A 12,526-nucleotide genomic window follows, 5' to 3' on the forward strand; every position below is an offset into this window, starting at 1 on the left:
AATGTCATACCCAAAAGCATTTATTTAGCTCTGCTCTTCTGTGTTTTTGATGATGCTGGGATTGAATCCAGAGCCTCGCATATGCTAAAAACAATTTGAGACCATACGGATATATTGTTTCTCCTCAAACTTTTTCTTCTCTTTTTATTTTGACCGGGGGGGTGGGGGTGGGGGCAGAGGGGGAGGCTTATTATGTAGCTCAAACTTGCCTGGAATCTACTTACGTGGACCAGGGTGGCCTCAAACTCACAGAGGCCTGGGTCTCCTCACACTTTTTGCCTATTGATTTAGTAATTATTTGTGGGCCTTATCTGCAACCTGCATTACTATATGGATCTAGGGAGATGGCTCAGGGAGTAAAGTGCTTGATGTGTAAAACAGAGGACCTGGGTCAGGCTCTCCCAAATCCACTGAAAAGCCAGGCACAGCGACACACCTGTAACCACAGCGATAGGGGTGGTGAAGTCGCAAGAGGGTCCTGGAAGCCTGATGACCAGCTAGCCCAGCCAAAATGGCAAGCTCCAGCTTGTAGAGACAACAGAGGAGAAAACTGATTCCAACTGCTGCCCACGCCCTCCCCCACTCAATGTTTTAACTGGAAATAAATCATTTGCTGTAGTATTTGCCCACTGGTGATTTTTCTACTTCTCTGGTTCCCTCTACATTTATTTAGTAACTGGAATTATATGTGACTCTGGACAGCATATTAACTGGTATCCTAAAAGAGGGCTACAGAGAAAGAAAGCGGGGGAGGGGGAAAAGAGAGGAAGGAACAAAGAGAAATAGAAAGAGAGTGAGCAGAGAAATTCTTGAGGCACGGAAAGCCCCTTGGCTGCTGCTTCTAGTCTTACACAGTAGCCATGAGATCCTTGGGTAGAGAAAGTGATGACAAAGGGACATGCCACACACTTGTGGCTCATACAAACACTCCTATGTCCACTATGGTGCCTTTGTCTCACCTCCTCGGCATTCTCTATGAACTCTCTCCTGCCTCTGGCAATCTCAAATACGCTGATATTTATTTCTTGAGGTTTTATTCTTCTCATTATAGACTCATCATATTACAGTTTGGGGAAATGGCAATTAACTTGCTTCTAAACTACCAAGTAATAAATAAAAAATGTCTCAAAAAATAAGACGTCTCAAGGTTGTGTCAAATTTAACATATTCTGTAACAGAATCCACTCTCTCCCTTAAAAAGGTCAAAAAACAAAAACCAACCAACCAACACACCCAATCAGATCTTTTCCTTGTGGTATGTACTTACCTGTTCTTCTAGAATGTTGGAGGTCATTCCAGCCTCCTCACAGTCTTCACACTAAGTCACTATGATGCACCCAGTCCTCACCTGAACTCATCTTTCTTCTACCATCTCTTTCATTTCGCCCTTGCTCTCATAAATTTCTAGTCCATTTCCTAGTTGACAAACCCCTAGAATTGTCTTTCTACAACACAAGTGTCTGTAGGCAGAAGGTTAGTGTAAGTCAAGTGCTGATTTCTACATCCACTACATCTGGTTGTAATCCCTGTTCTGAGAATTCCTATCTCGATGTTGTATAAACACTGCTCCCAAATTGTCCCCTGATATGCTAATAAAGCAGCTTACAGCCAATGGCTGAGCACAGGAAAGAATAGGGCTGGACTTCCTGCCAGCCAGCGGAGGAGGAGTTAGAGGAAGTAGGGGATCCAGCCAGGGGATTGAGCAAGGGAGATGTCTAGAAGAGACCAGGAGACAGCTGAAATAGGAAAAGCTACACAGTGCAAGTATCTCTGAATATATGCTGGGAAGAAACCAAATTAGCTTAGAGGGTTAGGAACAGATCAATACCCAGCACTCGGGAGGCAGAGGCAGGAGGATCGCTGTGAGTTCGAGGCCAGCCTGGTCTACAAAGCAAGTCCAGGACAGCCAAGGCTACACAGAGAGACCCTGTCTCAAAAAAACCAAAAAAGATCAATAACAGCTCAGTTCTTGTGCTGTGAAGCTTGTTAAAATAATATAATAGAGTTTCAGTTATTGGGTGATAGCTGGGTCAAAAGAGAAACTGAGAAACAAACACAGTTATATAAAAATAACATTAACAAGTGTAATATCAGTATTCCTCTACCTGGAATCTTTAAATGCCTTACAGCAGTCCACAGAATACAGCCCAAACTGCTGGTGTGGCTGTGATCTAGCTTTCACCTAAACATCAAACCTCACTGCCTGCCACTTCTCATTGTTTACTGTAAGCCAGAAATTCCCAAGATGGGCCCCCGCTGTCTTAAGCAGGCAAACATTTGTATATATATTACTCTTTTGCTTGTAACTGGTTTAACTAGCCTCTCATGGTTCAGTGTCTATATGGTGCCTTACAGTCTTCCTGTGCTTACTGCTGGACTCAAATTCACAGTGATCTGCCTGCCTCTGCTTCCCGAATGCTGGGATTAAAGGCGTGCGCCACCACGTCCAGCCAATACTTGCTTTTCAGTATCAACCTTGACTTTCCTTTTTGGCCTAAGGACTAAATGAAGAGCCTCATGCACTCTACCAGTAAGTGACACTTCCAGCCCCAGATTTCTTAATCTCTGCTTTGCTTACAGTCCCAGGCAATTCTATCATCATTTTTATCTAAGATATTTTCTGACTGACTAGTATCAACAGGACACTACAGTTGGTAGTGAGGTTGGAACTCTATGAAAGGATAAAGCTGACCACTCTTGAAAGGGTACACACAGCTCTTGGCTCTAACAGTGTAAAAGTTTACAGTAATACAATAATGTAGATGTTTTCTGTTCTCTTCTCTTTCCTTTTTTACTTTTTAGGAAGCAGGCTTTCTCACTGTGTAGCTCAAGCTGGCCTCAAGCTTTTGATCCTCTGGCTTTAGCCTCCTAAGTGCTGAGCTTATAGGTTATACCATCACAGCTGGCCTCTCTCAGTTCTTTAGAAGAACACACATTTATTTCCAAGAGAAATACCATTAGATAAACATAAGAGAATGCTTACAATGTACCAGATATCTACCCACAACAAATCTATCAAGAAGGGATTATCTCCTTTAATAAATGGAAACAGTGAAAACTAGAGAATAAAGAACCAAAATAGCATGACCTGACAGAGCCAAGATTTGAACTCATGTCTCCCAACTGTTCCTGCTGGAGAAACCCCAGCAAGCTACAGAGTCTTATAAACAGCTCCACAGTGCAACCGAAGCAAGGCTGACAGTGAGACCGAAGTTGCCATTTATAACACATTAATAGTGTTTAAAGAGATACCTGTGGGAAGAAGGGACAGAGAGGGACAGAAAAGGGAATGGAAGTGAGCAAGACACTAACACTAGTGTGGCCGGCTGACCCAGCCTCGGGAGAGGGACAGCAACAGTAACAGCAACAAGGGCAACCAATACTGTACTGGTGTTTACCGTGGCCCAGGCGCTATCTGAGAGCTCCACATATCTTCTTCATTTACTCTCACCACAAACTGGTTCTCAGTGATCATCACCCCCATTTTACAAATGAAGAAATGAGCATAAGGAGTTTAAGGTCTCCCTAAAGTATGCACTAGTCACTCTCAGAGCTGGAACCCAGATAGTGTGTCTTAATCACAACAGTAACAACGCCCAGAGAAGCACAAGAACCGCTTGTTTCAACATAGTAGAGAAGTGGAAACATTTAACAATTTAGGCAGATCAATATTTGTCTAAAGGAAATGCAATAAAGGAGGGGGTCTTTAATGACAAGATTAGCTATCTGTCTAATACTATATGCATATGATACACACACACACACGTAGAGATTCGGGTTTTGTCGGTTGACATTGCTCCTACTCTGGTCCCAGGATATAAATCTGAAAGTCTAGCTATGTCAGTTGCTACTCTCTTGCTCTGTCTTTTGCTGTATCTTTCTTTAAAAAAAATTTTTTAAAATTATTTATTTATGTATACACACGTGTATCTATACATGAGGTCAGAGGGGCATCAGATCCCCTGGAGCCAGAGTTATAGGCAGTTGTGAGCTGCTGGTTATGGGTGCTGGGAATCAAACTCATTTCCCATTTAAGAACAGTATCTGTATCTTCCTAAGAGTCATTATTAGCTCAGAGTGGAGAGTTTTCATAGCATCAAAATTGATTCTATTTTCCCATTAAAAATTATATTCCTCATCTCATTTAAGTGCACTGTTAGTATTTTTAAAGTCCTCCATTTTTGACTTTTTAAAGCTAAAATAATGATCTTGACTTTGTTTTCTAATTATTTCTTTCAGGGAAACACCAACAGTGCTTTATACATCCATTTATAACAATAGAACAAAAATTCAAAAAACTGTGTTTTCCCTTTTAGAGTAAGAAAACAGGGGCATAAAAATACCTGCTTCTCACTGTGTTACCTTTATCATCCATAAAAACAGAATTGTGAGCAATGGGTGTGGCAGCACATAGCAGAATAGTAACATTCGGAGAGGGCCAGGCAAGGGGATATTTAGTTCAAGGTCAGCCTGTCTCAAAAATCAAAATCAAAGCTAGAATCATCAGGAGAAATAAAGACAGGCAATCAAAATGAACAAGAAGCAACATGACGCCTTTTGTTCATTTGCTTCCCACAAACTTACCGAAGTTTCCTTCCTTTGCTGGCTTTTCTATCTACCGTCTTGCGGATTTTGCTTCGTAGTTTCTGGATTGCAAGCCACTGCCTGGGAAGTTCACAAGCCATGTTATGCATCATCACCCACAGAAACAGTTATGAATATTGACAAAATGGAATTTTTCTCACTAACAACCCTGCAGAAAGAAATCACCAACCTACATCAAATTCCTCAAGATAGTCTTGGGCCAAAGTGACTAATCAATTGGAGAGGATTTGTACAATGGTAAAAAACAAATGGCAGCTGGGAAATTCTACAGCAAATCTAATTAACAATGTTCCTCAGTATCTTGAGTTGCGGTGACAAGCACTCAATCTGCCACTCCTCAGGAAAGTCCACTGAGTGTAAGCCATTTGGGTTTCCTCTAACATTTAGGCTTATACATATGGTCTCTTGCTACTGCAAGTGCAGGTTGGTCTGAAAGCAGCAATTTATTCTCATTTATATTCTCATCACCCTTTTTTCTTTTGGTTTTTGAGACTGAGTCTCTCTATGTAGCCCTGGCTGTCCTTGAACTCTACCTCCCAAGTGCCAAGGTTAAAGACATGCACCACGAAGCCTGGCCCATTTTTCTTACTCTTATTTCCCTTTCTCTAACACTCAGTGTTTTTGTGTCTTTCTAATAAAAATGTTTACACTTATTTATTTATCTAGGTGTGCATGCCCACACATATTTCAGCACATGTACGAAGGTTGGAAGAGAACTCATGGGAGTCTCCTTCCACTGTGTGGATTCTGGGAGCCAAACTCGGGTCATCTGCAAGAGCAGCAACTCAGATCATCAGACTTGGCAGCAAGTGCCTTTACCTGCTGAGTCATTTACAAATCTCTTTTCAAAGATTTATTTACTGTGTATTAGTGTTTTGCCTGCATATATGTATGTGGACCACGTGTGTGTGTGCTGTACTCATGAAGGCCAGATGATGGTATCAGATCCCCCTGGAACTGCAATTACATGATGTGAGCCACCATGTGGCTGCTGGGAACCAAATCCTGGTTGTATGCAAAAGCTTCAAGTGTTCTGAAGGGCTAAACCATCTCACCAGCCCTTCCTTTCTAATGTGTAATAATTATCCATTAGGCTTATAGTTGTCTAATTTGTATTCTCTATAATAATGTTTGCATTCTAGCTGTAATATTTCTGTGTTAATAAAATGTAAAGACTCTTCTTCTCCTCCCTCAATATAAGCTCTCTTATTTTACTTTTTAAGGCAGCTTTCATTATGTAACCTTGGCTGTCCTGGAATTTCCTGTGTAGACTAGCTTCAAACTCACAAAGATCCACCTGTTTCTTCCTCCCAGTTACTGGGATTAAAGGTGTGTGCTACCACCTGGCCTCAATGTAATTTCAATACCATTATCATACCTTTCAAAAAAAATCCAAGAAACCTTACACAATAAATATTTCTTTTCAATTATTTATCAGTCTTCAAACTCCCTAGATTGTCTCTTTTTCATAATTGGTTTATGTGGATCAGGGTTCCTACAGAATTCATACATCTGTGGTCATCTTAAGAGTCCCTTAGGAATTTAAATTTTCAAATAAAGAATTTGAAAACAAGCTAGAATAATTTCTACAAGTTGCTCCTGAGAAAAAATGTAAAAGGGAAACTGCAGTCGCTGCTAGTCATCTTACCTGACTTACAATAGGAAAACTCAACATGAGGCGGGGGAAAAATCTAGGGAAATCCAATTACTGTAATCTTAATATAATCTTAATTACTATAATCTATTTTATTGTAAAGTCAGATAAATTTACAATATAATCACCACTTAAATACAATTTGCTCTATCACATTAGCTATATGGTGAACACCCACCCCTACACAGTCCAAAGACACAGAAAATATCAACAGTACCCTACCCTAAAATTCAACCCAAAATTACTTCATCAATGCTAATTTTTCTTTGTCTACTCAAAATGCTGCTCTGCCCAGAATCTCATTCTGACATTTACAGGTGTGTGTGTGTGTGTGTGTGTGTGTGTGTGTGTGTGTGTGTGTTTTACGCTTTTTCAAATTATGGCTCCCGGTTATTTAACTATGTACCACTCATTAGGTAGTGCTCTAAATGTTCTTCTTATTTTCAAACTACAGGAGGAAGCATGCAAACAAGTGCCTTCCTTCACTACTCTGCATCCTACACTGATATCTGGGTAATGCTGCTGCGTTCCCGTTCCCCTTGAATTAAAGCTTCTCTGAAGGGGTGGAGGTCTACACTAGGAAGATTAACAAAGCAGATTCAACTGGGCAAGGGAGCTGTTGTGTACAGAACCCGTTCTGACTGCAGAGAGCACAGGTCTGGGCAGAAGCCTTTACACACATACAGTCAGCAGACTGCTGTGGATATATATACACAACCCCCACTAAGGGTAAAGAGCATAAAAAAAAAAAGATTGATGATTATAGGGCCAGCCACTGCCCTGGAGGCAGAATTAAGGGGGTTCAATGGGAGAAACAACTACACAAGTGGTTTGAAAGAACAGAAAACCACGTCTAAGTTACCTTCCCATGGCCACCTGGTCATTTGGGTCCAAGGAGCTGGTCTTCCGCTCTATGAGTTCTCGAAGGAGCTACGGAAACAGGAAAGCAGCTGAGTTATTACCATCTCCCAGCAGAACAGGCTTAAATAGGCACAGAAGGAACTCTGAACAGCATAATGACCACTCTGAAACTACAACCAATGAGAGAATTTTCATTAACCCTTTTATATTTATATAGTTTTCAAAGGTAGCTACCACAATAACTGGGAACAGACATCCATTTCAATGACTCATAGCACTATAGTTAGTTTCATATGCAGAGTGTGCAACATTTAAAAAAAAAAAACTGTTTTATGACCAGTTAGTTTTGCTGTCCTATCAACAATGGATAATCTTTAAAAGGTCAGGTGGGAAGGGTTATAGACAGAAAAGGAAATGCATCAGCTTCCAACTAATCAGATAATGATGCAACGTGAATTTCAGAATATAACCCCAGCAATCAGAAGGTCTTCCCTGAGGAAAAGTCTTGACTATCAATAGACTTCATCCTCTTGCCCTCTACAATTGTACTCTGCCATGCTGATAACACGAACTGACTTCAACAGACACGACACAAACACACACACAGCCGCCAAAGTTCTGAGGAACCATAGGAAGTCATTTGAGTTCCAAATATAATAGAGTGGGTCTCCATCTTCTTAGGCTAACTCCACGAGTGCTCCAACATTATTCTCCCATTCTCTTGATTCTGACACTCCACTGCATACAATACAAATCTCAATCTATACTTTGCACACACTTAGGAATTTGCGTCGGACCTTAAGAGTCCTCAGTATAAAGGTGCCATGGTAATTAAACATTAAAGGAGAAGAATTTTAAGTTGCAACAATAAAATTAGATGTAATCTCTCCTATACAAGTGCTACATACAGAGAAATGACAACAGATATTAAGTTTCCAGACATCCAGGAGAAATCTAAAGTAAACTAGATCCTGCTAACCATCTATCAATAATAGGTTTGGCTTTAAAATTTGTTTCTTCACAAAAACAAGTGATTATTTTGTAGTTAAGGCATAGTAGTAATATAGATATTTCACCAAATTAAATAGCTGAAGCTTGTGGGAGGATGGAGAGGAAATAAATTCCCATAAAAGCAGCTTACTTTCTAATTTTCATTTGTGTATGTAAGTAGGCACTGAAGAAGTAAAATTTATAAAAATATCTACTTCCGTAAGACGCAGCTTTACTGCACAAAGGAAAGGATATCTCAATCGCAATTAAAAATCCTACTGTGACGTTTTCTCATTTGCTTATTTTGGGCATTATTACCACAGCAATTACGCTTAAAAATGCAGGGACCAGAGGCCACTGGTTTATTATCACTAGAAAACAGCAAGCTATTTCTCTACCCTGTTTATCTGATTGATTCTCAACATCTTTCTGGCAGCCAATCTATCAGTTTATCTCTCCTACTTCATCACAGTCACTTCTGGCAGCTAAATACAAGATCCAAATCCAGTGCTACACAGACACATGACACGGTAAACCCGTGTAACGCAGTTGCTGAGTAAACAGCTGCCCTAGGGCTCAGCGCAAATGGGCTCTGCTTCCTAGTCAATGTTCTGTGAGAAGCAAGGTTAGTGAATTGGCAAGGGAAGAGGTTAATAGTAATAATTTTTTTTTAATGAAAAGAATGAAATGACTGCATTTTACTGCCCCTACTTTGTTCCAGACACACAAGAGATTACAACCACAATTCCTGGTTTTCTTAATCATCCCTGATTCCGTGAGCCTGGACAGTCATGGCCACTGGGGAGCAAGTGCTTACGGAAGGCTGCCCTGGTACAACAGGCATGGCCATCTGGGAGAGAGCACCATAAGCCCCGACAAAGGCTGGAATCGGAGCCACACAACTGCACAGGATCTATTACACAGCAGCTGCCGACACTCAACACCAAGTTGGTGCTGTGTCTGCTTTCAAGCATCCTGCGCATTACAGATCCTAGTCTGCATCCTCGCGAGTCAAGAGCTTCCTACAGCTTTTCTTAGTCACTCATCACGAAGAAGATGTTACCAGTCTATCTGCCTGTCTAGCTTATTGGTCCAAAATTTCAGAATACAGAAAATATCATCAGCATATTACCCGCGGATAGTTATTTAGTAAGATAACAGAGCACATCCTAAGAATAAGAAGCCATATCTTACTGTGGTCTGGATCTGCATGTCCCTGATGACAAGCCCTGTGGGACCTCTTCCGATATTTACTGTATATCTGTGTATCTCCATGGAGCAATGTCTATTCAGATTCTTTATTATCCATTTTAAAGTTACCCTAGGAGTCCTGGAGAGACAGTTTGGTGGCCAGGAGCACTGGCTGCTCTTGCAGAGGACTTAGGTTTGGTCTCTGGCATGCACTGGTAGCTTACAACCATGTGTAAGTCTCATCTCAGGAGGGTCCAATGCCCTCTTTTGGCCTCCAAGGCACTGTACACACACAGTACAGAAACACAACTGCAGGCAAAATACTCATATACAAATCTAAAAATAATATAAAATAAATGAAGCTGGGCTGTGCTTTGTTAGCAAGGTATAATAGTTCTTCGTGTACTCTGTGAACCAGCCCCTTGTAAGGAAAGAGCCTTTCACTTTCTTGATGGTATCATTTACAGCAGCTAAGTAGTTAATTTTGATATAATCTATTTTTTCCTCTGCTATATGTACTTTTAATGTTGTATATGGGAAACATTGTGTAGACAAAGGTCATGGAGATTTACTTCTATAATACTTATACTAAGAGTTTTCTGGTTAATACAATGCATTTTTGAATTAACTTTGTACATGGTACAAGCAGGAAGGTATTTTTAAAATGTGGACATCCTATTGTTCCATTTGTTGAACATTTAACTCTTTTAGCACTCTGTCAAAAGGCCAAGCCATTTTTCAAGTATTTAGTTTCATGGTCACATACTCCTTGGCTTTCTAACTTTGCAATCTAGAGTTACTCTCAGTCCATTGACACACTCTGGAGAAGGAAATGGCTATGACAAACTTTTCTATAACTCAGCTGGCCTACCTGAGGCAAGATTCCTAACATCTTCCTCCTGGGTACACAGAGACGAGTCAATACCTGAGCGTGTTCAGACCCTCCCACGATAAGGTAGGTACAAAAGCAGGCTCTGTACGCCCAGCACTTAGGTGGAAACAGAAGAATACAGAGTTCAGGTTATCCTCCCTTGTACAGCAAGTTTAAGGCAATCCTGGGCTACAAAGACTCTTTAAAAAAAAAAAGGCTCATTTACCCTTCCTCCTGCTCACTCTCCCACAAGAATTTCCCCCTGCTTTGTCTCCTACTTCACTTGGGACAGAGAGAGAGAGAGAGAGATGGGGGGGGGGGAAATGAATCAAATTAACCCTAAAAGAAGTCACTTGTGATTTCCCCCAACATAATATTCTTATTATTTGGGAATTTTATACAATGCACCCCAATAACACTCACTTCCCATTTCTCCCACGTCTACCCTCCCACCTTTTTGCCCTCCCCCACCCTAAAGAAAATACACCAAGTCCATTTGTGTTGCCCATATACTCATTAGAGTATGGCCAAACTCCCAGGGGCCAGCCTCTTACAGACAACTGAGTCCTTCTCCAACCCCCACCAGAAGCCATCAACTGTCACAATTTTTTTTTTTTTTTGGTTTTTTGAGACAGGGTCTCTCTGTGTAGCCTGGGCTGTCCTAGACTCGCTTTGTAGACCAGGCTGGCCTCGAACTCATAGCGATCCGCCTGCCTCTGCCTCCCGAGTGCTGGGATTAAAGGCGTGTGCCACCACGCCCGGCTCCCCACAGGTTTTTTGTTTTAGTTTTTTTCCCGAGACAGGGTCTCTCTGTGTTAGCCTTGGCTGTCCTGGACTCACTTTGTAGACCAGGCTGGCCTCGAACTCACAGTGATCCGCCCACCTCTGTCACAATTTTTAAGGACTCTCCTCAATGACTTCCTGTCTACACTGTTTCCTTTGAGGAGGGCAGGTTGTCACAGAATCTTTTAATGTCTGTCATTCCCAACTATAAATCTGCAGTCAAAACCACTGCAAAAGAAGCTTCCTTGCCCAAAACAGCCAGCAGCAGCACAGGCCACAGACATCACCATGGCCTCCAGCGGTAGCATGGGCCATGCAGGTTTTTTGTGGAGGCCCAATCCATAAAATGAAGCGTTCTCCATCATCTTGTCCACTGTTCAGAATTGGGCATCATGCTGGGGGCAGAGCTTGTGTGAGTTCCAGGCTGCTGTATACACACCCTGCAAGCCCTATTCTGCAATGACATGCTCCGCCTCTCTCCACTGCTTGATTCCACCAGCTTTCCCACCTCACCATTACATTTATTCACACTGCAAACTGCAGTGTGTCATTGTGTGTGTGTGTGTGTGTGTGTGTGTGTGTGTGTGTGTCTGTCTGTCCCAAACAGCTTTTCAAGCAAATACTTATTGCAACAAGTCATTGGTCTGCTTCAAAGTTTCTGAAGCACCATAAATACCGGCCTATCACTGACTGAGACTCATCTCGGATTTCCTGTTGTTAGGCAGTCAGTGTGATCTTGTGGTTGGGAAGGGCGTCCAGGGGCAGGATGCAGGATCCAGGATCTAGGATACTGAGAGCTCTAGGCTCCTGCACACCTCTCTGCCCTCAGGGCCAGCTGTCTTGCGGGCTCACCAGTACAACTATGGTGCTTGCAGCCTGTGGGCAGCACTGTGGCTCCAAGTTCTTCTCCCCACAGCAGGGTGGGCAGCACGGACTGTAACAGGGGCAGGACCAGCCCTACTCAGCTACACCATGTTCCCTTGTCCACTTCGCCCGATATGTCCATCAATGATATGTGTCTCTGTTCTGCCATCTTTTCTTCCAGTTTCATGAGACCACTTTTTAAGAGCATTTTCCCATTAAGACCCTTTTTCAGTTGTTCCAGAGATACGGTGGGCTCTGCAGACTCCTCTCCCACCAGGTGTCCCCTTAGAGCCTCCTAAATCCTGTCACTTGTGATTTTCACACTCGAAATTCATAAAAATAGATTTGCATATACCGTAACTTCAAATTGTTGGGAATAAGTTGCTATCTGCATCTGTAGTGTAAGTTCAACATGTAATTATTCACTTCCCATTGGGTTTATGTTCCCCTCACTTCTTTCTACAGGATCTACTTAGTCATTCCCAACCAACTCTATGGCCTAATATTTCTTCTTCCACTATCCTACTAAAACAAATATTACTCCTTCTCCTAGAGCTATGCTGCACCTGGACTTTCATTTGGAAGAATGACAAATTTAGACACCAAATGAAGTGGCAATGTTTTCAAAGGTCCTAATATTTCACTATGCTTGGCTACTTGGAGTAAAATTTATTAGTCAAAACAGTAAACTTTCTCATCAGAATCCA

The 12,526-nt window shown here is 41.8% G+C and overlaps 1 protein-coding gene across 3 annotated transcripts in view; it reads right to left on the bottom strand.

The window, feature by feature from the left end:
- Positions 1 to 12,526, bottom strand: part of AATF (apoptosis antagonizing transcription factor) — a 93,267-nt gene that overhangs the window by 22,386 nt on the left and 58,355 nt on the right. For all 3 annotated transcript variants that reach the window (XM_084750515.1, XM_084750517.1, XM_084750516.1), the window contains exons 9-10: positions 7,122 to 7,189; positions 4,585 to 4,665 (exon numbers count right to left, since the gene is read on the bottom strand). In XM_084750515.1, coding sequence (XP_084606641.1) covers positions 4,585 to 4,665; positions 7,122 to 7,189 — 149 coding nt within the window. The remainder of the gene's footprint in view (positions 1 to 4,584; positions 4,666 to 7,121; positions 7,190 to 12,526) is intronic.

Source organism: Acomys minous (genome assembly GCF_964271855.1).
Source record: "Acomys minous genome assembly, chromosome: 12".
Taxonomy (NCBI): Eukaryota; Metazoa; Chordata; class Mammalia; order Rodentia; family Muridae; genus Acomys; species Acomys minous.